The 19,671-nt window shown below is 43.8% G+C and overlaps 1 protein-coding gene across 12 annotated transcripts in view; it reads left to right on the forward strand.

Moving 5' to 3' along the window:
• Positions 1-19,671, forward strand: part of NEDD4L (NEDD4 like E3 ubiquitin protein ligase) — a 379,737-nt gene that overhangs the window by 293,155 nt on the left and 66,911 nt on the right. For all 12 annotated transcript variants that reach the window (XM_055559372.1, XM_055559373.1, XM_055559374.1 and 9 more), the window contains 5 exons: positions 126-176; positions 10,853-10,914; positions 11,076-11,178; positions 12,858-13,024; positions 18,406-18,538. In XM_055559372.1, coding sequence (XP_055415347.1) covers positions 126-176; positions 10,853-10,914; positions 11,076-11,178; positions 12,858-13,024; positions 18,406-18,538 — 516 coding nt within the window. The remainder of the gene's footprint in view (positions 1-125; positions 177-10,852; positions 10,915-11,075; positions 11,179-12,857; positions 13,025-18,405; positions 18,539-19,671) is intronic.

The raw sequence follows: 19,671 nt of genomic DNA on the forward strand, positions 1-19,671 counted from the left end.
ACCCATCCCCACCACTCTCCCAGGTCAGACCCTGGACCTTTCTCTATTTGTAAAGAAACACGTTTAAGAACGTTGACACTCACTCAATAGATGAAAACACTAATTATTTTCTCTCTTCTTAACAGACACGGGACGACTTCCTGGGACAGGTGGACATACCCCTTAGTCATCTCCCGGTAAGAACGGTTGTCTGCTTTATAACACGTGCAGTGAACGGCAGTTTCTGTCTGCAATTCAGGGGTATTTTCAGGGCAGTATTTCCTCCACACTGTGGAGAAGGCTGAAATGAAACACAGATACTGTGAGCCTGACCCCTTCTAGAAGGTGGTCCTTTCAAGAGGCTAGGAGATCACTTTAATTGTAAAAACCAGGTGTCCTTGAACCATCTACAGATACCTATCAGCGTCGCCAGCTACTTTCTTATCTCGTCTTCCTTTGTCACGTCATACAAAACAGCTGCCTGCTTCTGCCAAACCCCTTCTCCTTGTCACTGGAATGTCCTTGCTTTCAAGTTCATCCTTCGGCTCTAGTCACGTGTGTGTTCCCTTTGTCTGGAATTGTACACGCTGTTTCTCCTGCACTTCATCTGCACAGACTGTGTTTCCATGACTTTGGTTATGGCTTTCTTGGTTGGCACAGAGACAGAAGAAAAGATGCTCTTGCTCCTAAGTGAACTTGTCAGCTGGAAAGACTCTGGTTTCAGAAACGATACTGGGTCAGCAAGTGTGCTGTCGCTAGTAAGCCTCTGCTGAAACGTGTAGCAAAAGGACGGGGGCCGTTGACCGTGACTGAGCTGAAGGGTGACTCCCGCGTGTTCCAGTACCTACCGAATGGGGGCCCAGGCCTCCCTGGCGAAAGTAAACGGCCTTGTGCTCCGGCTCTCCTCCCCCTGCCACGGGGCATCATGAAGTGCCCTCAGTAGCACCTTCTCATTGTGCCCAGTCGTGTCTCACTCTCTGAGACCCCATGGACTGGAGCCCGCCAGGCTCCTCTGTCCATGGAATTCTCCAGGCAAGAATATGGGATTGGGTAGCCATTCCCTTCTCCAGGGGAATCTTCCCAACCCAGGGATCAAACCTAGGTCTCCTGCATTGCAAGCAGATTCTTTACCATCTGAGCCACCAAGGAAACCCCCACAATAGCAGCTACGAGAGACTGAGTCAAATGTTTCTGCCTTCCAAGGGCATTATTAAAAATTGCTCAATGTGAGCAAACAGCATAAATCGTCTATAAACTCAAGCGGCCCATACCACCTAGTGCGAGCCTGCCACTGTGTTGAGGCTGCAGCTGCCACCCTCTGTTAGAGACCAAGAAAGGCCGTCTTACCCAGGAAGCTCTTGGAGGGCTGGTGTGAAGGACTGTGACGGCAAGCACTTTACTCCTGTTTACTCAGCGGAGCTATTAGGGACGAAAGGTTTGAAGCTCGTTCCCTTCCTGAAGATTGGAAACAGCAGTAGTGACATTAGAATATCTTTGTTTATTTCTGCATAAAAACCTGAAGCTTCAAGATGCTTGCAGAAAGTGGTCGTATGCACAAGACGGATTCCGTGAGCCCTCAGAGCGCTGATTGTCCTTTCACGGTCCCACTGAGAGTGTAGGGATGTCCCCACCTTGTGCAGAAAGATTGTTCATGTGTTTCTACGTCAGTGGGTCTTCTCTCCATGCTCTTCAGGCTGAAGCTGTAATCACCTCACATTTTTAGACAGTGTTGGTTGGTTGGCCACTTCTTCCATGGGTGTCCCCAACCACCCTTTTCCCTAACATAAAAACCGCATTACAGGGACTTTGCTGGTAGTCCAGTGGCTAAGACTCCATGCTCCCAAAGCAGGGCGCCCAGGTTCAATCCCAGGGAACTAGATCCCACATGCCATAAGTAAGACCCAGCACAGCCAAATAAGTAAATATCAAAACACACACATACATCATAGTCAAGGCAAATTATGTACTGATATTCTCTTAACAGGTGCAGCTGGAATTTTTGAACAACCTGCTCCAGCAGTTCCTTGTTTTGAGAGAACGGGCATGGGTTGGTTTTGAAAGGTTGAGGGGAGCTCTCAGAGGATAGAAGAGTGTTTCTCTTCAGAGACAAGTCAGTAGAGAGAATATTTTTACCTTTGGAGTTGGGTGGAGGCAAGAGTGAGCTTTCAGAGAAGGAAAGGCTCCAGGCCAGAATAGAAACCAACCGGTTCAAGAGTGGAGCAGCAAGCGCTCAGAGAGGGCTGAGGCCTTGAGCGTGAGCTGAGCCAGCTGAGTGTGGAGACCGGTGTTGGGTCTCCAGGATGAGTGTGCCCTGGAGCACCATGTCTCCTCCTTAAGACTGACTGGCTTTGTGGAGCCCAGGACAGTCCTCAGGATGGGTCACACGGGACGCAAAAGGAGAGGCGAAGGTGCATTCTTCATCCTCTAAGCGGAAGTGGAACCCAGCCGGCGTGTTCTCAGTGGACACGGCTTTGACCCCAGGATTTGAGGTGTTCTCAAGTGTATGTTCGATCCTTTGTGTAGGACCCTCATGGGGAAGTTGCACAGTTAATGTTGTATGATAACACAGGTGTGAGTATGTGAAATGGATGCTAGCATTTGAATATATTTTGTGGGTAGATAATGGATTCTCTTTTCTTAATAGCTACATGACCACTGTCAAGGCTATATGGCCTGTGGATTCAGTGATGTTTAATATCAAATTTTAGGTAAAAGAATTTAGGAAAGTTGTCTCACTGGTCATGAGGGAAGGTAGTGCAGAGCGGTCCTGTGGTAGTGAGGTGCTGCCTGGGCCTCCTCAGACTCTGAGGAATCAGATTGGGCATCTGGTTATTAATTAATTCCAGACAGCCCCATTCCCTGATAGAGGATTTATTCCTTTCACAGATGTTTGCTGATACAGACATGATTCTAATCTCTGAGGAGAAATCAGTGACGCAAGTTCCTCCCTCACGTGTCTCAGCAGGGCCACCATCACCATAAACACGTGTTAGTCGAGCATTTGAAATGTGGCTATGTGACTAGAGAATGGAATTTATCATTTTATTTCAAGTCATTAAAGTTTACATTTAGAAGCTACATGTGGCAATATGGCCCCCTCTTTCAGACCAGATTCCCCCAGCTTAGGTGAAAACTGTATGGTTCTGAATTCCGTTTTCCTGAGCTGATAATTCTGCCTGTTGGAGAGAGCTGGGGGTGGAGGGGTTCTCACACCCAAGTTTTACGTGTGCGTACTATCGCTTCTGTCGTGTCCACCTCTTTGCAACCCCATGGACTGTAGCCCCCGACCAGGCTCCTCTGTCCCTGGGATAGTCTAGGCAAGAATACTGGAGTGGGTTATGATGGCCTCCTCCAAAGGATCTTCCCAGTCTGGGGCTCAAACCCATGTCTCTTTCATCTCCTCATTGGCAAGTGAATTCTTTACCACTAGCCAGAATTATCGGTCAGGATTCAGTTTTTTTCCCCCTACCTGAATACAGCTGCTGGTGGATACTGGCATTGCAGTGTAGAACCGTGCTCTTAAGTCCTTAGGAACGTCTCTCCTAAGCTGTCCTCACACCTGTAAATTCCCCGACCTCGAGAAGCCTACCAGGAAAACCAGAGGGTCAGGGCAAGCCTACTTCCGGTTTATTCTGGTTTAGGAGCAGACCCATCCGTAGACACACGAGCCAAGTTATATGCACTTGAGCATCTCACAGCACTCGCAGCAGTGCTCCTCAGCCCACTGCCCACTGTTGGTTCCCTGGATAATTAACTGTGTGCGCTCCTGGGCCTTGGGGGCCATTGGGACGGTCCGGCTTGGAGTTCTTCTGCCAGGGAGACAAGCAGAGGAGGCCCCTGGAAACAGAGAGACCAGGCCGGGAGGGCCGTGTGAAGCCGAGATGCACTCTGCGTGTTAAAGCGTCAGTACTCCCGTCAGTGACCACAGTGGCCCTGGAGGCTGGTGTTGGCTCCATGTTTGCCCTTAAACAGGAAGGAGTAAAGAGACATAATGAGAAGGAAAAGTCGCATCTTTCCCCCCTTTTATTATGAATTCCCCAGTGCTTTATCAAATGCTTCCAGATGAGAGAAAATGATTTTGACTTGTCACTCATTTTCATTCTTGGCTCTCGGGCCAGTTCTGCCAGTTTTATTTGTGGAAGGGGGAAAAAATAGGATAGGAAATAGACCCAGGGAGTTTAAAATGGTAGGGACCTCTGTTTCCTTGGCTTCTGTTCCAAATATGCCACTCATCTTTAATATTTTTTTTTTCCGTTTTACTTACTATTGAGTGTGCATGCATGCTAAATCGCTTTAGTTGTGTCCAGTTCTTTGCAACCCTATGGACCTTAGCCCCTCCCCCCCATGGCATTCTCCAGACAAGAACACTGGAGTGGGTTGCCGTGCTCCCTCCAGGAGATCTTCCGGACCCAGGGATCCAACCAGCATCTCCTGCATTGGCAGGCAGGTTCTTTACCACTAGCGCCATCTGGGAAGCCCACTGTTGAGGTTGGGAGTGAGTAAAAGAGAGGGAACAGGGAGAGTAAATGAGGTTAGTCGTCTGACCTTTTATGCAGATCTGAAAATTAAGAAAACATAGATTCCTATTCACAGAAGTCTCCAAATGTCAAGCTTTAAAAGATCTCTCAGGAATAGTTGACTTGGAGCCTGGAGATGGGTAGGTTGCCTTGGTAGCCTTAATAAGTTAGTAATCCTTTATGGGACTCTTGTTTGTCTCACCTATAAGATGAGAGTATTCATGTAGATGATGCCAGGTTTCCATCCAGCTCTGTGAAAATGCGTCTTCGCTGCCCATGGCACTAGCTGGCATTAGCTGTCCGTGGCGCTCACTAAGCAGAGGCACTGCGACCATGACGACGTGTGTGTTGCCTGGGAGACTTGGGCAGCACAACACACGTGGTGGAGGTAGAGGCTGTGCTCTCCTGATGTCTGTACTGCAGCTGAAACAAAGCTCCTCTATTTTATTTCTCCAGTGCATCACCAAAAGTGACCTTAGCTATAACTATCCTATTCTGACCTTTTTTTAAGAAACAGTATCATTTTTTGCATGTTAATTAAATTCTGTGTGTCATTCCCCAAAAGTTCAGACAATATTTTATGACTTCTCCTTAATAATTACTTAGAAGACAAAAATAGCTCCAAGACTTGTATTAACAACAGAATGACATTTCTGGCAGGTGTTTGCCATTTACACCTCTGAAACTTGTCTTGATTCTTCTATCAGTGTCTTCCCTGTCCTTTGAGCCCTTTCCCATCACCCCTCCTAGACGCAAAATCTCTATCTGTGGAAAACACACTGAGGTAGAGAGAGCTGTTTCAAAACACGAATTTCTCTTATATTAGTCAGGTGCCACTCCAGGCAACCAGGGCTACCTTGAATTTCTAGCTTTCCTACAGTGAGGCAGCGTCGGGATGGCAGCACTATTTGTCATCTTAATTGTACTGGAAGGGACTCAAATGATGAACACCCCTCTTATAATTCCAGCTGGTACCAGGGTGATGGTTCTGTCTCACGTGTACAGAATTCAGTATTCAGAGCTTAGAGGGACTTGAGAGACCATTTGTCCATTCCCTGTATTTTACGGGTGGGGACCCCTGGGCGCACAGAGGTCGGTGACTTGCACAGTGATCTGCAGGCTGACCAGACCAGAGGTCTCCAACATTGATCTGTGGTGCAGTCAGGGGGGCAGAGGGGCTCAGTCTGAGGCTTGGGTGCTTTTAGCTATTGCATCCCTCTTTTGAGTCTAGGGTCCTGATAAGGCCATTCCCTTCCACTTGCCCACAAAGTTATTTTTCACATTTACATATATGTCAAGTAACTGCAGTTCTGTTTAAAGCAATAAATCTTTATAAGGTGAAATTGCTGTGTAACCAAAAGCTTTTTTTGAATGCTCGCGGCCTGGGGTGGGGGTAGAGGAGGCATCTATTTTGGCCACTGGCGCTGTTAGCATCAAGCTGTGTGAGGTGGCTTTCTCCCAGCAACACTCTCAGGGAGTCTTCCCTGGGCGTTTCTCCAGGGACTGGGATCCAGCAGGAACTGAATAGTGCCAGGAAGAATCCTGTTGTCAGAGATGACCATCTTGTTCATGCTGGAGAATTTCCATGGAGGTGAATTCTCATCTTCTAATGCCCTGTCTTTATTGCAGAGCACTGAATTGATAGTGTTCACAAGTGACATGAAAATGTGGAATTGACTGATGATGATAACAGCTGACGTTTGATAAGTGTGCCAGGAACCCTTGTGAGGACTTTTTATGGACCAGCTCAGTTGATCGATTTAATTGTGACAATTCTATAAGCTCCTGTTACCGCCCCACTCCGTGGATGAGGGCGCTGAGGCACAGAGAAGTCAAGACTTTGCCCTTGGCCACGTGGCTTTGTAGGTAGCAGAGCCAGAGCACAGACCTAGGATGTCTACTGCTTGAGTCTGTGTGGTGTTTGTCATTTAAACTGTGTAGTGTATGGACAGTTCTGTTTTTAGAGTCCCTGTAAGCTCTGACTTTGTGTGTGTGTGTGTGTGTGTCTAACTTCAGAAAAAAGTCTTGAGAATATAGCTAACTCTGCTTAGTGAGGGTGGATTTTTGTGGCCTTAGCAGTTTACTGGAGATCAGGTGAATTAATCAGCTACTTCGTGCTTCCTTTGTGCCAGACAGTGCTCTTGGCACCAAGAATACAGTGGCAGGCAAATCCAAGTCTCTGATCTTACAAGGTAATATTCTGTAGGTGATAAGATGATAAACTGGTAGATACATAAATAAGCATAAATACATAAAATAGCGGAATTAAATCGGGACAGTTGAAGATGAGAAAGGGAGGCTGTGATGGTGACTTAGGATGCGAAGTCTGAGGATGTGACTTGGGATTCTGGACTTGGATGGCAAAGTAGAGACCGCCGTGGCCGTCTGAAGTCAGGGATGTCCAGCAGAAGGACCGGTGAGGGAGGAGTTAGACGACATGCACGCAGGACAGATGAGGTCAGGAGGGGTGGTGATGGTTCAGTCGCTCAGTCATGTCCGACTCTGTGACCCCAGGGACTGCACCACAGGCTTCCCTGTCCTTCACCGTCTCCCAGTGGAGTCGGGGGTGAATGCAGAGACTGGTTCCCAATGAGATGAGAGATAGTGAAGAACCAGACCACGTTTAACCTCGTAGGTCCATAAGGAAGAATTTTCAGCCTATTATAAGCAGACTAGGAAGCATTGAAAGTTTAAAGCAGAGAATGATATAAAAGATAATATTACAAATATAAATGCACACATATGCCCTTCTGATTTATAATAAATCATTTTGCTGTGGTGTGTCCCTCTTGCTGCAAAGATATTTTAAATTGTGTTTAATTAAGGAGCCTAGGTATTTGAAGTTTTACTGCATGTAATATTTTTATTTTTTTGAAATAATATTATTATATTTATTTCAATAAAAATATTAGTTTTATTCCTACTGATAATAGTTGCTATGTTTGAACATACCAGTCACTGTGGATTTACATACATTGACTCACTCAAGCGTCACAAAATTCTAATAATAAGCATGAACATTTCCATTTTATAGACAAAGAAACTGAAGTTAAAAGAGAGTAAGCAACAGCGTTATTAGCACTATAACCAGGCTTTGAACCTAGATCTGTCCCTGCTCTTACACACAATTACATCCAACTCAGGCTGCAAGGTATATAAAAGTCTACATAGTAATTCTAGAAAATATTATAACTTGTGGTCTACCCTTACTACATAATTTTTTAATTAGTTTATTTTAATTGGAGGCTAATTACGTTACAACATTGTGGTGGTTTCTGCCATACATCAACACGAATCAGCCACAGGTGCACATGTGTCCCCCATCCGGAACCCCCTCCCTCCTCCCTCCTCACCCGGTCCCCCTGGGTTGTTCCAGAGCACTGGCTTTGAGTGTCCTGCTTCATGCATCAAACTTGGACTGGTCATCTGTTTTACATATCGTAATATACATGTTTCGATGCTATTCTCTCAAATCATCCTACCCTCGCCTTCCCCCACATAGTCAAAAACTCTCTATTCTTTACATCTGTGTCTCTTTTGCTGCCTTTCATATAGGATTGTCGTTAGCATCTTTACAAGTTTCATATATATGTGTTAATATACTCTACTGGTGTTTCTCTTTCTGGCTTACTTCACTGTGTATAATAGGCTCCAGTTTCATCCACCTCATTGGAACTGACTGGAAGGTGTTGTTTTTTTGGCTGAGTGACACCGTTGTGTGCGTGTACCACAGCCTGCTCATCCATCCGTCTGCCGGTGGGCATCCAGGCTGTCTCCTTGCCCGACCATTGTAAACAGTGCTGCAGCGAGCACCGGGGTGTATGTGTCTCTTTCAATTCTTGTTTCCTTGGGGTGTGTGCAGTGTGTATTTCCTCAGTTGTATGGGAGTTCTATTTCCAGTTTTTTAAGGAATCTCCACCTTGTTCTCCATAGTGGATATCCCAGTTTGCATTCCCACCAACAGTGTAAGAGGGTTCCCTTTCCTCCACATCCTCTCCAGCCTTTATTATCTGTAGACCTTTTGATGACGACCATTCTGACCAGCGTGAGATGATCCTTCATTGTGGTTTTGATTTGCATTTTTCTAATAATGAGCAATGTTGGGCATCTTTCATGTGTTTGTTAGCCATCTGTATGTCTTCTTTGGAGAAATGCGTGTTTAGTTCTTTGGCCCACATTCTGATTGGGTTGTTTGTTTTTCTGGTATTGAGCTGCTTGTATATTTTGGAGTTTAATTCTTTGTTAGTTGTTTCAGTTGCTATTATTTTCTCCCATTCTGAAGGCTGCCTTTTCACCTTGCTTCTAGTTTCCTTTGTTGTGCATAAATTTTTAAGTTTAATTAGGTTCCATTTGTTTATTTTTGTTTTTATTTCCCATTACTCTGGGAGGTGGGTCATAGAGCATCCTGCTGTGATTTATGTCAGAGAGTGTTCTGCCTATATTTTCCTCTTAAGAGTTTTATAGTTTCTGGTCTTATATTTAGATCTTTAACCCATTTTGAGTTTTTGTATATGGCGTTAGAAAATTTTTAGTTTCATTCTTTTACACGTGATTGACCAGTTTTCCCAGCACCACTTGTCAAAGAGGTTGTCGTTTCTCCACTGTCTATTTTTGCCTCCTTTGTCAAAGATGAGGTGTCCATAACAGCGTGGATTGATCTCTGGGCGTCCTTATTTTGTTTCGTTGGTCTGCATTTCTCTTTGTGCCAGTACCATGCTGTCTTGATGACAGTAGCATTGTCGTACAGTCTGAAGTCAGAAAGCTTGATTCCTCCAGTTCCGTTCTTTCTCAAGGTTACTTTGGCTATTTGAAGTTTTTTGTGTTTCCATACAAATTGTGAAATTATTTGTTCTAGTTCTGTGAAAAATACCATTGGTAGCTTGATAGGGATTGCATTGAATCTATAGATTGCTTTGGGTAGTATACAATTTTCACTATATTGATTCTTCCGATCCACGAACATGCTACATTTCCCCGTCTATTTGTGTCCTCTTTTATTTCTTTCATCAGTGTTTTATAGTTTTCTATATATAGGTCTTTTGTTTCTTTAGGTAAATTTATTCCTAAGTATTTTATTCTTTTCATTTCAGTGGCGAATGGGATTGTTTCCTTAATTTCTCTTTCTGTTTTTTCATTGTTGGTGTATAAGAATGCAAGGGATTTCTGTGTATTAATTTTATAACCTGCAACTTCAGTATATTCGTTGATTAGCTCTAGTAATTTTCTGGTGGTGTCTTTAGGGTTTTCTATGTAGAGGATCATGTCATCTGCAAACAGTTCTACTTCTGCTTTTCCAATCTGGATTTCTTTTCTTTCTTTTTCTTCTCTGATTGCTGTGGCTACAACTTCCAAAATTATGTTGCATAGTAGTGGTAAGAGTGGGCAGCCTTGCCTTATTCCTGATTTTAGAGGAAATGCTTTCAATTTTTTGCCATTGAGGGTAATGTTTGCTGTGGGTTTGTCATATATGGCTTTTATTATGTTGAGGTATGGTCCTTCTGTGCCTGGTTTCTGTAGAGTTTTTATCATAAATGGGTGTTGAATTTTGTCAAAGGCTTTCTCTGCATCTATTGAGATAATCATATGGTTTTTATCTTTCAGTTTGTTAATGTGCTGTATCACTTTGATTGATTTGTGAATACTGAAGAATCCTTGCATCCCTGGAATAAAGCCCACTTGGTGTATTTTTAAATTAATGAGATAGGAACATTTCTTTTCCTACTTGGCTTTGACCTCTGATTTTGTACAACAAAATACTGATTTCTATTTTAAATGAATAAATACCACAATTACGTTCATAGCATCTTGAAATAAGCACCAGCAAAAGGCTGATGGATGATGCTACCTAGGACAGTCTCTGTGGAGGAGATGCTCTTTCAGTTTTCTGAGGCTGAGGACATATTTTAATGTTAAAGTAAAATAAAATTGCATTCACAGATTGATCTTGCATATTTTCCTGTTAACCTCACTCTTAGATTTCTTGAATCACAAGGGACAGGCAGGCAGGCACCAGTGACCCCTGGTTCTCCAGAGTTAATCAGCAGCATGAGATTGAGGCCTGCACCCAGCAGTTAGAAATTACACTTGGCAGTAACAGCTATAATTTTGCAAATTTGTGGAAGGCTGGGGTTGGCTCCTAAAAAATGGGTGTTGATAGTGACATCTAGCGGGTCTTAAGGAGATAAAGTTCTGTGACCTATGAAGTGTGTGATTAATTGTCAGCACTGTCTGAGGAGCCAGCTCTGTCTTTGCCGAGCGCGTTCTAAAGCATGCAGGTGTGTTCTCGGTAGTCCGGGTGGGTGGATGCGACATACGAGACCCTCGGGAGCATCGAAACTTACTTTTTCTTCCTTTAGACAGAAGACCCAACCATGGAGCGACCCTACACATTTAAGGACTTTCTCCTCCGGCCAAGAAGGTGAGGCTTTTAGGCTGCAAGTCATTCTTTATGCTTTGGCCTTGGTTTTCTCTGAGGAAGATTTCAACATATTAACTGATTACGTCTGTTTAAAGCATCATAAATACGAAGTGTCAAACCAAGTCACATCCTTTGTAACAAATTTTTCTTCCATCATGCAGTCATAAATCTCGGGTTAAGGGATTTTTGCGATTGAAAATGGCCTACATGCCCAAAAACGGAGGCCAAGATGAAGAGAACAGTGAGCAGCGGGATGAGATGGAGGTAAGCTAGGCACTCCTGGCCGTGGTTTGTTTTCCTTCCCTAAGAGCATGTGGATATTTTACATGAAGGTTTTATAATTTAAGGAACTAAATGTTTATAAATATGAAGGAACTTAAATGTGTTCATGAGTCTGCATCTTCCACGGATCTACCAATGTGTTTGCTTTTACCAAAAAAAAAAAAAAAAAAAGTTAAGCTTTTCATTTTACCTTATAACACTAATCATTGAAGAGGTGCCTTTTTATGAACTGCTCTAACCCCTGTTCTATTAACAGCCCCACCACTGTGTGAAATTCTCCCCCACATATTTAATTTTCTTATTTCTTTGGACTTTCAGTGCTTAGTAAATTCCCTGTAGCACTTGGAATTGCTTCAAAGTGGGTGAATGATGTAGAGGCTGTTCCAAGTCTCTCACTTGCTTGGCCTGCAGGTGAGCGCATGCATTAGAAACGCTCTCCTCTAGATAGGCCATTCCGCAGTTAGCTGTTCAGGGGAAGTTTCTTTTGTTCCCTCTTGGCAATTTAAAATAGAAAACACCACCTTTTAACTTTGCTGTCACACAGGTCTACCGTGGGTCCTATCGGACCTTCGCAGCACAGGCTCCAGACGGTGCTGCTTCATTAGACACATTCTCGTGTTGTTCCAAGAATGTCTGTTCACGAGACCTCTCTGTGGCCTATTCGCACATCTGTTTGCAGCTGTTGCATATACATGGTGTGCGAATAATGCATTATGGGCAAGTAACTGCACCCGCCCCCCCAGACCCAGAGGTCATATTTCCAAGCACTATTTCATGTGCAGGCTTCATCTGTCTCTGGGAGAAGGACTGAAGTGGGTGGTAGGTAGTCTTGACTGTTAAGATTTCATAAGCACATCCACACATTTTTATCTCGAATCCAAGGAATTTTTTTTTAACACTCCTCCAGCCTTCCAACTGTGAATTAGTTAATTTTCCAGTGACTTTACTAGGGGATGTCAGGAAGGAATACTTAATGCCGAAAATATGTGTTGCAAAAAGTACCTCTGACTCGGGGACTGTGAAGGCTGCTGACACGGCGGCAGCAGGTGGGGAATGGCCAAGTAGGAAGAGGCAGCTTCCAGGCTGTTCTTGGCCGCCGTGCGTGCTCGTCCTCCCTAGAGGGGCATCAGGGAGCTCCCCCTCCTCCAGGGGCCACCTTCCCGTGGTCCTCCCTGGGGAGCAAGAGCACCCCAGGCCTCCTGGTGGCCCGCCCATGGCATCTGCAAGAACGCACGTGCTGTGAGGCTCCTCTTCCCAGCTCCCTCCTACCTTCCGGAGGTGTTGAAAGGAGGACAGCTGTAGCATGACCCATATGACCGGCATGGCTTTGTACAGCCCCAGAGGCCATCAGGTCAAAATAACAAACACGAACTATGAAAGAGCGTAACGGGACTTGGGTAACGTGAGGGGCTGCTTGGATCCCCGTCCATGTCACGACCCTCACCACCATCCTTGGGGAGGGCAGTGCAGTTCGTTGGCCATGGCTCAGAGCGTTTTTGTGACTCTCTTCGAATTGACATTTTTTCCGCCTTGTTTTGAGAATTGCTTGAAACATGGCGCACGAAGCCACTGCTGGAGCCCACGGGAGCCAGGACGCAGGGCACGGATGCCCTGGAACCAGCGAACCAGCCTGACGCCCCTCCCTCTCTTCTGCCCCACAGCCCGGGTGGGAAGTCGTTGACTCCAATGACTCGGCTTCTCAGCACCAGGAGGAGCTGCCCCCGCCTCCGCTGCCCCCCGGGTGGGAAGAAAAGGTGGACAACCTGGGCCGCACGTACTACGTGAACCACAACAACCGGACCACCCAGTGGCACCGGCCCAGCCTCATGTGAGTGCCGACCATGGTCTCGAGCACGTCCCCACGCTCTGCAGACAGGTGCCCACACAGCAGCTCTGTGGGACAAAGCTGGGAGGCACGTCTTCCTCCAGTGGAAGCCCGTGATTGTGCATTGCGGCGGGAATCCTCTTGGTGTAGTTAGAGGGTGTGAGAACTTACCAAAACCTATCAGGTTATAAAGAAGCTCTGGCCTCCATATCATGGTCTCCTGCTGTGAATATGCACTAATTTATTTTGCATGTCATCTTTATGTAGATTTATGAGATGTAAAACCAAGGTCATTTTTCTTAGGTTTAGCTTAATGCATGGTGATTACATCTCTGCTCCCTTCTTCAGTTTCAGCAAACATACTGACTGTACCATTTCCTCTTTAACTTTTGGAGTTTTATTCCATAATTATTTGATTTAGAAACCCTCTCAAAACTTTTTTTTTTTCCTTTTTGAGAAATTTATAGATCACCCCTGTGATATCATTAGAAGCAGGTGGGAGGGTTGCTAACTCACAGTTTGTAATACTCCTCGTTCTAGTCCCTTGCCAGCCTCAGGGACACAGTGAATTGATTATTATTTTTTTCACTGGACAATTTTTGGCTTAATAATAGCAAACACTAATTAAACCTCATGACTGTAAAAAAGGATTTGAAGCAGCTTGTTTTTAAATGATAGTATAGAGCAAGACCTAAAACTATTAATATACAATAAAAGACAAAAACAGGTACTAAAAATGTAAAAGGAAAAGGCTATCCTAAAAAAGGTGAGCTCCCCGGCAGACAAGACAAGGAAGTAATTATCAGTAAATTGTATAATTTTCAGTATACAGGCAAGTATATCAGGTGAGATAATTTTCTCTTTAACCCAGACTCTGAAGGAAATTTGCTGATGATGGTTTTTGAACAAGTGTTAGCGAGGTGATGGATGGTGTTGTCAATAACCCTTTTGTCTTTAGAAATGGCAATGGTAGTCTGCATAAGACTAGGGGGTGGGAAGGGTTGCCAAGAAGTCTAGTCTAGGTGGTGTTTGATTTAGAGGAAAAGCTTGCAGAACCCGCAACAGTGAAGGCCAGTCCTTCCTAAGCCCCTGAGTGGGTTCTCGTTAATGTCAGGCACCCGTGGTCAGCTTTGGATCACCCAGCATGAGCACCAGCTCATTGCTGCCGGGACAGCATAGTATCCCAACATCCAGATGATGTCAAACTCTTCTTTGTAATAATTTTTTCCATATAGAAATATAAATGGAAATGGTTTCGTTGGATTTTTAATTAATTTATTTGTTTTTACTATTTCCCTTTAATCAATGACCAAAGCTGTTAAAACTGTTTTAAGTCATTTGACTATTCTAGTTATTTGTAGTTTAAGAAAAAAAGTAACCACCTTGGACTTGGTTACATGTAGTGATCAAGATTCTTGGTAGCAACACCCTGAGCAAAGTACCTTTATCTACCTTTGTTAAAGATCAGTATCTGAAAATAACACTTTATGGGGACCCTAGTGTCATGTGATCTCTGTAAAAAAGAAAAAAGTGACCACTAGGAGCTCACAGAGACTAGTAACCAAGATATATAGAGAGAAATGTTTACTGTCATGAATAATTATGCAAACCAAAGTCTCTGGGGGGTAAGTGGGAACAGTTTTTACTTTCTCTGCCTCAGAGAGTGGTGAAACTAATGGAGAAATCCCTAAGGAACACTTCATACGTTTTTTTAAACACACCACCTTCAGTATCCTGTAGAACTGAACCAAAACAGAAGCTGTAACTTATGTAAATGCTGGCTCCTCAGGAGTCCAGAAACAAATTGGGAAACTGTGGTTCTTCCAAGTTCAGGTTCATGTGTAGTTTAGGGAGATGTCAGTGACGTGATGGTCTGCACAGCTGGCTCACCAGAAGGGACATTTGCAGAGCTCTGGGTCCAACTTACCGGCTGCCTCTTTCCCATCAGGAACGACGTCTAGAAAGCAAGAGAAAACGCAGATGAGGGAAAAGGGTCGGTTTCCATGATAACCTCCTGTTGAACCATTTGAGAATTTGAGGTTCTTTGTCCTTAACTTGATTTGGCTTGACCAGAGCCCTCAAGCCCTCCAGATGATTTTAAAGTGCTGTTTTAATTGAAAAATGATTTTTTTTTCATAAATCAGTTTTCACAGAATCCTACAAGCATTCCAGGGATGGGGGCGGGGGCGGGTATTAGCAAGTGTCTTTATTCAAAGGCTATATCTGACCTGAGGAAGTCAGATAATGAAGTGATGGTTGCATTTTACAGAGAATGGTGGCCCTCTTGGGGAGTCTCAGTGCTTACCGTTTGCTTACCCAGACTTCAGGCCCTACCAAGTCCTCCTCAGCACCCCGGTGCCCTCAGACTGTTCTCACAGGGTTCTGCCCTCCCTGCCTCTTGCCGCCCACGGTCATCAACACAGAGCCTCTGACCATGCAGGCTGCCCTTGAGGACTTTCTCTCCTGAGCCCTGTGGGTCTGCTGCCTCTCAGTCCCCTCCAAAAACACAAAACCAGAATGTGCCTCTCCCCCCAGCAACCTTCAGATGCCAGCCTCCTGTCCCTTCCTCTGGGAGAGCCAGGCCTCTCTGTCCCAGTCTGTCTGAAAGCTAGACGCTTTCCCAAGAGGACACAGAGCACATAATTCTCTTACTGCCTGTGTGAGCAGGGACTGTGGTTTCCTCTTCACAGATCAACCCCTAGCACCTGACACAAAGTAGGAGCTTTTAACTGAATGAGTGACTGCAGATGAGTCGTTTCTGAAAGTGGGTATAGACGCGTGGTTTAGTGAACTGTCAGGTACTGGATGCAGAGATTAGGACAGAAGGTGACCACGGAACACTCCCCCAGGCCTCTCAGGTCAGATGGTGGCTTTTTAAAACACCTTTAATTTTAGATTTGTCCTTGTCCTATTTAAATGTAAACTATAAACTTTTTACTGTTAAAAGCAGAAGTTCAAAAACATGATGAAGGAATCGTATTAAGACTATAAATGAAGATGAACTTGTGAAACACTCATTTTAACTCTTTTTAGTACTTCTTTCTAAACCACTTTACTTCTCCCATCTTAGCAATCATTTAATCATCTCTTGATGACTCAGGTTATCATTTGTCACTGACAGTCACTGATAGGATGTAAATGATCCGATACACTGATCTTAACTGGCACTGAATTTGATAAATGTATGGTTTTTCTTGTCTTTATTAATTTGTATATTTCCTGTGACAGTCAAATGAAAAATATATATGTGAAATTAATGAATGAAGAAAATTGAAAGAGCCACTCCTTAAGTTTTTTTTCCCTGCCCCCAGTAAAATCATGTTTCTGTTTTGTCAGCTCAGACCTATTTTTAAATGTTCATTTTCCCATTAGTGACCATTTAAACTTCCTGTCAGTTTCATCAACCCTCTCATTCAATTGCTTAATTAAGGGCCAAAGGCCTCCCTTGTATGAATATTTTCATTTCGTCACTAAAGACCATAAAAAAGCCCAGACTTGGAATTTCAGAATCAGAGGTGTCTTTCTTCTTTATGCTTTTTAGTTGTTTCTAGTTCACACTGATTACTAATTATTTGAGCATGTTGGATAAGGAGGATTAACATAATTGATTTTAAACACCCCTTAAAAAAAAAAAAAAGCCTTTTTAGAATAATAGAATTTTATATACTTCTCAGAGAGAAAATGCAGATACAGTAATATTAAACCTTATTCTCCTCAATGTCTCCGAAATCCCTGTAACAATTCAAGTGTTACAACCCAGAACACGCATGTGCTGTTGACTGACAACTGATATTTCAAGTGAAGATATAAAATTTTCATAAAACTTTTATATATAGTGCTTTTAAATAAAGCCATTATAAAGTGAAATTGAATTGAATATCCTGTAAAAATCACTGTAGCCATGTAAAATCCTAAAGATAATATTATGTTCTCGAACATATCTAAGAGAGTGTTATTTTTTTATCATTCTGTTTTGATAGTTTCATAAATTGTATTAGTATACTTGTGTGTCCCTTGATTTTAATTAGCTTCTTTGTGGCCTTAATTATGTCATTTTTTTCAGATATAGTTTAATACAGCTATAAAATATGCAAAATAGGTATTTCTGAGAGGTTTTAAGAATTTATGTATCGGTTGTGTACACACAGCAAAACGTCATTTAGATCTTTATTAAGAGTTATTGATTTAATATAGATTAAATAGAAGCCAACCTCTTACTGTCATTTTACCAGTAAAGCTAAAACTTGTGAAGATTTTTGGTGGAACTATTCAGACTCTTAGAAGCTGGTGATAAAGAGTCACCTATTTATTTGCAAATAGTGCTGCTTATCGCAGGCTGTTCACTATTACAGGGCCCAGTAGGCTCTTTTGGGGGAATAGCATGTCTGAGACTGCATTAGAATGTCTTAAAACCTGTGTTTGAAGGAGAATCTATAATGAGGGCCTTTGATTAATACTGGATTTCAGTTAATCTGAAATAATGTTTTCAGCTACTGTGAAATATTAATTTGCAACATCATGGTGTCTTATTGAAAGAGTCTGTAAGCGTTTTCTCTGAAAAACATTTTGACATTTAAACCTCTACTTTAAAAGCCTCCAAGTAATATTTCTCCCAAAGGAGAATTGCCTGTAATTTACTGCAGAAGTTTTAAAGATGGAATCAGTGCTTTTCAAATCCTAAATTAAGAGTTACATGACAAAAAAAAAAAAGACTATGAAGTTACAGTGTTCTTCAGATCCTAGTTGATTTGGGAGGTAATTGCCTGATGTTTGTGTGAATTTTAAAATAGAGTTTAATGGGAGTTTAAAAGTGAGTTTAAAAAGTGTCATGATTGTGAGGTTCTGTCAAGATGAAACCCGCAGTGGCTGAAAAAGTTCATGTTGAATCCGGAATGTGTCCTCCAGACCCCAGCTTTGAATTTACACTGTACTTACTGGTTGATTGCTGATGACCAAAAGTTGGGGCCTTGTCATTGCTGGACTCCTTGAGGGGTCGCCACTGGCCACGAGGGTGAGCTCGCCTGTCATTCTCCTTCAGAAAGCCTCGCTTCTCATGGGGCAGCTGGATGGAGGACTTTGATTTCTCATCTTTCTTAAACACCATAAAGTACATGCTACAGTATATCCCTGAAAGATACTCAAAAATACTGTGGCAGAGGCATTTAAAAACTGTGTTTATTTCAATGAAGCCGACCTGGAAGTATACTCCAGCCAAGAGATGTTGGCAGGTTCTCCTTTGAGTGGCCAGCTGATTCTCAGGGTTGAACGGGAGAGCACTGACGCTGTGTTCCATGTCGGGCCCTGGGTGAGTGTCGGGCTTGGGTTGAAGGGCCAGGTATCAACACCGGTTCTCTGTCTCGCCCCCTCGCTCCATGTGCGCCCAGGGACGTGTCGTCCGAGTCCGACAGCAACATCCGGCAGATCAACCAGGAGGCCGCGCATCGCCGCTTCCGCTCGCGCAGACATATCAGCGAGGACCTGGAGCCGGAGCCCAGCGAGGGAGGGGAGGGCCCCGAGGTGCGGCCCCGCCTGCTCACTCCCTGCAGACCCCCGCCTGCTTACCCCCCGACAGCACCCCCTGTCCGCGGGCTCCAGGGCGGGGCGGGCCGCGAGGTGCGGCCCCGCCTGCTCACCCCTATAGCACCCCCTGTCTGTGGGCTCCCGGTGTTGTCTCAGTAAAGGCTGTCTGAAGGAAAAGAGCACAGTCGGCTAGTTAGTTGAGGACCATTGGGGTATTTACTAACTTAGAAAGGGCTTCTAGAGGCCATCTTCGAGCACGCATAATTTACATCACTACGAAAGTGCATGACATTTTTTAGCACTTAATTAATCTTAATGTATTTTCACTTTATACTTTTATTTTTCCCCAGAGTCTAAGCATATCTTATTAAACAGCAACATGGTAATCATCTTTGAGCAGTTGATGGAACCCTGCCCTGTAACTTCTTTGGGTACCAAATATAATTTTGAGTAGTTTTGACATGGTGAAATAGGTTATTACCAAGAAAATACAAATTGGGGTGAACATAAATGTTCATAAGTTCACCCTTAAATGCTTATGACAAATCTCTGGGGAAAATATGTCTAAATTGAACAACAAATTAGTAATTGCCGTAACTTCAGTACTGCCTTAACAACTCGGTTTACTTATTGGAAATCCATTCTTATGTTAGGCAGATCATTCACAAAATGTTCCAGTGATCAAAACTGGAAAAGCAAAATGAATGATGCCGTATTAAATTCACGAAAAGTTACTTGATACCAGTGCTTACTAACAGTTTATAGCATCTCTGCTATTTTCATTGTGAATCCTCAATGGTTAGAGTAAAAGAAAATTCATGAAAATGGTAAATTCCTGAGGATATTTTTTAACCTGTGCAGGTAGTATCGAGTCTAGAAGCAAGCCACTGCTCAGAGAGGTGCTGTTACAAACGGGTTGAGAGCACAGCCCCTTGAGCCAGGCCTGCTTGGATCACTGTCCCCTGGCACCAGTTACTCCCTCGGCCTCAGTTTCCTCATCTGTTAATCAGGCTAGGAGCCTTATCTTCCTTAAGGATGCTGGGAAGACCGAGTGCCTCCTTAGCACTCAGTAAATGTGAACGATAGTTAGGATGGTTATTACCATGGCGGGGACAAGAGGGTCCCTCGTT

The sequence above is a fragment of the Bubalus kerabau genome, chromosome 21 (assembly GCF_029407905.1).
Source record: "Bubalus kerabau isolate K-KA32 ecotype Philippines breed swamp buffalo chromosome 21, PCC_UOA_SB_1v2, whole genome shotgun sequence".
Lineage (NCBI taxonomy): Eukaryota > Metazoa > Chordata > Mammalia > Artiodactyla > Bovidae > Bubalus > Bubalus kerabau.